This window comes from Nannobrachium achirus (genome assembly GCF_963921795.1).
Source record: "Nannobrachium achirus genome assembly, chromosome: 19".
In the NCBI taxonomy this organism is placed as follows: domain Eukaryota; kingdom Metazoa; phylum Chordata; class Actinopteri; order Myctophiformes; family Myctophidae; genus Nannobrachium; species Nannobrachium achirus.
In genome coordinates this window covers 35,730,784-35,737,020 of record NC_137826.1, presented here as the reverse complement: position 1 = coordinate 35,737,020, position 6,237 = coordinate 35,730,784, and the positions used below count along the sequence as shown (strand labels likewise).

Genomic DNA, 6,237 nt, shown 5'->3' with positions numbered 1-6,237 from the left:
ATTGTGGCACGTTTACTAACATGCCAAGTTTAGCTGCACTTGAACAATAAAATCCAGGGTGCCATATCCAGCCCAAGAAACCGTAGAAATCATAAGAAGGGGGGGAGAGATAACTTTTTAAAATAAATGTATCATGCCTGTTGCTAAGGTATGGCAACAGACTGGTGTCTTGACACCAGTCATGTTGCCATACCTTAGCTTTTTCTGAATTGACGCCACGCCACTGAGACCATGACCCGGAAGTAAAATAATAACAGTAGTGGTCCGTGCTGTTTTCGTTCCGACAACTTGGTTACTTACGAAACATTTGTTCCTGTCTTGGAAAAGGAACATGATTTCCTAGTGTCGGATAGAAATAGACCGTATTGCTGAATAATGGCGAACGTTTTACGTAAATGCAGTTTTATTTATATTTTATTGTTCATGTTTTATCTTTCTGATTGGCTACAAATGTCGCCTGTGACTGCACAAGAAGGTAAGATATGCCGACCCGTCACATACTGTAGCTGCTTGCTAGCAAAACATAGCGAATTGAGATAACTAGAAAAACAGTTAACTCCTCCTTCAACCAGTGTTAATTATGTTGACTAAAGTATTTTAGTCTTAGCCTTAAAGGAGTAGTTCACCCCCAAAATGAAAATGTTTCTATTGATTAGTCATGCCATGGAGAGTAGAGTTCAATAATATTTTTTGTTTTTTGTCACATTCCTAAGACAAAAATTTGATTCGAGTAAATTTACCTCCATTGATTCCGGATGGTGACCCGTTTCGAAGCGGGTCACCATCCGGAATGAATGGGGGTAAATTTATTGTTATCACATTTTTGTCTTAGGAATGTGACAAAAAACTAAAATCTTTTATTGAACTCTAGTCTCCATGGCATGACTAATCAATAGAAAAAAAGTCATTTTGGGGGTGAACTACTCCTTTAAGGTAAAAAATATGTTGATCTTTAGTCGACAGACTACTGTGTTCTATCCGTCTGTCATTCAATGTTATATGAGATACTTCAATGGTTTCCTATGGAAATAAGCTTAGTCTTTTCTAGGATCTCCTTTTAGTAGACCGTGTACCAGTGAACTGTACCGTCATGAAACTACTTTTTCCTATGCAAACTTCTAATAAAGTCTTCAATCAATCAATCAATCAAGGAGACAGGACTAAAACTAAATGGTGTGTTATTCAAAAGACAAAAGCTGACTTTGCTGTCAAAATGAACACTGCTTTCAACTTACTAAACCATCATGTCACTGTTATAATTTATTGTGTTTGAACATAGATGAAAAGGATATTCAGTTTGAGCAACACAAAACATTTCAGTTATCGCGTAAGTGTATAACTACATGGTATTGGCTGGGTTTATTACACAACTTTCTAATGCACAACTGTGCTCTCTCTCACACACATACACACACTCACACACAAAATGCTCATTGCTCATTGTCAATTCCGAGGTGTCTTATGCTCGGTTTCCACTTCCCCGCACCACACACCACACCAAACAACACCAAACCACACTGAACCCCCTCGTTGTGCTGTCATTTCGAGACTGGGGGCTTTTGAATGTGTGCATGTTTTCATTCATTCACCTGGTGTAGTTCTGGAGTAGAACATCTGCTATACTTTTGGTCCATTATGGAACTTCTTACTAAACAAAAACATAACTGTCAATCAGCAGTCAAGATGTCTACAGATTACAGAATAACTTCAGTTACTTCTTTATTGTTTCGCCCCTTCCTTAACAGAAAACGACGAGCTACCGGAATTCAAGTTGTCGGAGGACTTGGAGAACAGCCCCAAGTTCGTGGAGGCGGAAGAGATTCAGTCTCAGCCTAAGAGACAGTTTAAGACCGCCGAGATCGCAGACGCCTTGATGGGGACTGAAACTCCCATCAATCCATCCCATATCGAATCTCTGTTCCCCCAAAAAGATTTCCAGTCAGGGTTCTCCCCGCCGTGCGACGACAATGACGCGCAGTGTGCTGCCCCCGCACTGTCCCTAGAGGAAACAAGCACGGACACAACGGAGCAGGTTACCGTCCATTCTGAAGCATTGCTTTTCAATCCAGTCCAATCCAATAACCAGTCCGACTCCTCACTCAGTATCCTTAGTTACAATGAATTGGTGTCCTTGTCATTCTGGAGATCTGATCAGCCCAGGGACTAATTAGACCTGTGATAGACAGTAAGGCGAATGCAAATGAATTGCCACTAACTATTCAAATAGATTTACAGATTTCAATTTTCAATTTAGGCATTTAGCAGACGCTCTTAATCCAGAGGAAAGTACAATAAGCAGCCTGCAGATAATAAATTCATCAATACAAAAAGCAGGTAATACATCAATACATCAACAACAATACATCAAATGCATAGAAATATCAATCTAGAAAAATAACGTAGGTCTAGGTAGACCACGAGCCTATTAAATCAGTAAATCAGTTTTATAAAACCTAAAAATGCTATCCAGCTTTCATGTATGGACATGTATTTCGACTCAATACATTGTATACCTTTTGTGTGTAGTAGTTGGTACTGGGCTTCTCAGACTGCCATTAAGTCAGACATCAAAATCTGTTCCCCTGGCAACAAAAGATACCGATTGGATTGCATAATAACAACGGTTGACCCCTCCTTGCTTTCGGTGCTTTTAGGTGATCCTGCAGATGGTGGGGCACACAGACGATATGTCGTCCGCTGAGGAGCAGAACTCCACAGAAACCACCAAGACCTACAAGGTCACCTGTGACAAGAGGAACATCACAGGAATGGACAACTTCACCGTGCTGGTCCTGGACGCTTCACAGGTAGTTCTGTTGTCATGTGATAAGACAGCCTGCTGCTCAGTGCTGGCACTATGCTGTTTAGATCAGGGGTCTTCAACAGGGGGTCCGGGACACCTAGGGGTCCTCAGAGTTACTACAGGTGCCTTTTTTATTTTAACCACCTTGAACCCTAGTGTCCAAATTCGGTGAACTTTAGCCAAAAATAGCAGATCTACAAGCTCAGGCGTTGTGAGCTTGTAGATCGGCTATTTTCGGCAAAGAGTTTTGGTGTAGAGGGGAAAAAGAGCAGACAGAGTGGAAAGGTCAAGTTTATAAAGTATTGACGGTTCAAGTGGTTAAATATCTGAAAACACCAATTTACATGAATCCAAAATATGATGATTGTGCTGTCAAACAATGAACTGATATGGAATCTATGAAAAGGTTGTGGGCGTCCCTGCTTCATCTCTCTCTCAACTAATTAAAAACAAAACGTATAAAAATGGCTCCCGACCCATGCAGTGCTTGGGAACCGGTGGTTTAGATGAATGCTTCTCAACGTTGTGTCCAGTCACTAACAACATAGTCGTTTGGGCATCCGGACCTTGACATTAAAATGTTTCACTAAATGATGCATGTCTTGTTCTCCGTTTCCTCCAGGACTTGATGGAGTTCCTCAATGCTAACAGCACAGAGTGCTCTGTGGTGTTGTTCTTCACCACCTGGTGCCAGTTCTCTGCCGGTTTGGCTCCTCACTTTAACGCCCTGCCCCGGGTCTTTCCCAGCATGCACTTCCTGGCCCTGGACGCCTCGCAACACAGCAGGTAAATGGACTTAACAGTGTTTTCACCTTCCTCCTCTCTGCCCACCCCAGGGCAGCATGTGACATGTCATAATGGGTAAAAGGAAAAAACTACAATTTAGTAGTAATAATCATTATTATAATAATGGTTGGAATATTTAAAGTAAAATGTAAATGGAAAAGGTTATAAAAGGGAAGAAGAGGGTGTTTATTATCATCAGCTGTCTTCATTATCTGGTGTAACAGGACATACTGTCCATGTTGTAGGTAAGTGCCATCATGACTTGATTTCTTTTTAGCCCTTCCCTTACAACTTATAATACACCAAAACCAAAGTTGTTGCTTAAATATTATCCTGGATAAATAACCTGTACATTTTATTGTTTTGGCACAACACTAAAAAGCAGTGATCCTCATATTGTGTGTGGCTGTGTGTCCTGGCAGTCTGTCCACTCGGTTTGGCACCGTGGCAGTGCCCAACATACTGCTTTTCCAGGGAGTCAAACCCATGGCCCGCTTCAACCACACAGACAGAACCCTGGAAACACTCTCCTCCTTCATATGCAATCAGACAGGTACACAATGAATTTAATTGATTTAATTGAAAGGAATGTAAACTCAAAGTTGTCTCAAGTTATGTTATATATAGTAGAGCAGAGACCCAACATTTTCCGCCTGAGCAACTGAGCAAAAAACTTTGAGCAGAACCAGGTGGATGGTCAGCTGTCTCGACTGTGTTAGAGGGATAAGAGAAACGTGGTAATGACAACAATAATAGTAGAGAGAATGACCATTGTCAGCCTGAGGCTGGACTCACACATATGCGTGAAACATCTTCTCCGTATCGTCTGAGAATGGCCACTGGGGGTGCCGTACTAATGCATTGTCAATGGAAGGTTGTTTGGTTTTTTGGTCGTTGCCGTGTCTCTAGCTCAACCACAGCCTGTCTTTTGGCCAAGAGACACGGCAACGACAAAACACCAAACAACCTTCCATTGACAATGCATTAGTACGGCGCTCCCAGTGGCCATTCTCAGACGATACGCGGAAGATGTTTCACGCAAATGTCTGTACGGCGCCTCAGAGGTTTGGTCCTTTATGGTAAATAGACAGTGTTTTCCTCCTCCAGGGTTCGAGGCAAGCACCGACAAGAACGTGACAGAGGCGGACCTATTGGGGCCCCTCGCCAGCGTTCCTGTGAAGAGCATTGATTGGCTGCTGGTGTTCTCTATACTTTTCATCACTGGTTTTACAGTGTACGCCATCCTACGCACGGACAGTATACGCTGGCTGATTCCAGGGCAGGAACACGAGCATCAGGACTGAATGGACTTGAAACTTGATTGGGATGTAAATAATGATTTCCTACACTGTAAAGTCCAGAGTGTTAATTTACCTCTGTGAGTTACATGAACACAAATGGGCCATTTGGCTTTGGGTTTCATTTGTTCTCTCTGAGTTACAGACTCGTAAGGGTCCAAGAAGAATCAAGAGGGGTTATTTGACACTAAACAAAGGCAAAAAGATGAGTTTGTAGTGCACACTGTAGCTCCCTGGTATCCATAAGACAAATCAGCATTTCAAGCAACATTGCTCTTCTTCAGACCAGTGTTACTCGAAACGCCATATTTTCTGGTGGATGCCACAATAAAGTTATAGAACTTTATTATAGAGCTAAAGTGTTCTTTTGAGTTCAGCAATCAGCACCTGCCTTTAAATGGTCTGTGGATGTGCTCGATGCTCCTGGTTATTTGACACTACCATGGATTAAAGTTCTACGTCAGCACAACTGATTTTGGTCATTTTTACAAGATTAAATAGTATTCGAATGGGTCAACTAGCAGTAGAATAGGTGTCAGGCATATTCGCCTATAACCTTTACACATTTGGTCCTTTCGCCTGGCACTTTCTCCGCGGAGGAGAGTGTTTTCACCCACCCTGTCTGGCCAATTTGCCACCGTTGAAGAGCCATTTCGCCTATGCTATCAGGCGAGATGGCTCTTCAACGGCCGCGAAACGGCCAGACAGGTTAGGTGAAAACACTCTCCTCCACGGCGAAAGTGCCACGCGAAAAGACCATATCCATGTAGGCGAAAAAAACATAGGCGAAAACGCTGGTGACCGTATAATACACGTTAAGAAGCATCTTCCATAACATTCTAATTGTCTTGGATATTTCACAAAAGTAAAGGTAAAAACTTGGATCTGCAACATGTATTCAACTGGCTGACTGTACTGTATGTAGAACAGCAAGAACATAGTTTTAGAATGATAATACCTAAACATGATAATTCTACATGTTGTTGATAATTGGTTAGGAGTCAGGACACAGTGCTAGTATCTGCGTGCGTGTGTGTGTGTCTGTGTGGGGGGGTCTTTTACACTGTTTCACAAATCACAGATTGGGACTAACTAACAAACGTCAGCTGTGAGATTTACACTACTCAAAGGAACAAGTAAGTATGGTAAGGTCCACAATACTGTGCTAAAAAAAAGCAAAATAACAACGATAAGGATAGGATATAATGGCCAAATTGGTTCCATTTGTACACTCATAAGTAAATGAACACTGAGGACTTGAATGTGTAAATGCATTTGTTTTGTTTATTAAACGATTGCTGCTTATTTTCTTGTAAAAATAAATTATGTGTGGATGACCTCTGACCTGTG

The 6,237-nt window shown here is 41.9% G+C and overlaps 1 protein-coding gene across 1 annotated transcript; it reads left to right on the top strand.

Annotated features, from left to right (window-relative positions):
- Positions 1-311: 311 nt before the first annotated feature.
- On the top strand, positions 312-5,497 carry txndc15 (thioredoxin domain containing 15). The gene is made up of 6 exons (XM_080748810.1): positions 312-475; positions 1,746-2,032; positions 2,655-2,807; positions 3,426-3,589; positions 4,012-4,142; positions 4,697-5,497. The coding sequence occupies exons 1-6, from the start codon at positions 376-378 to the stop codon at positions 4,891-4,893; spliced, it is 1,032 nt and encodes a 343-aa protein (XP_080604936.1). The 5' UTR covers positions 312-375; the 3' UTR covers positions 4,894-5,497.
- The last annotated feature ends 740 nt before the right edge of the window (positions 5,498-6,237 follow it).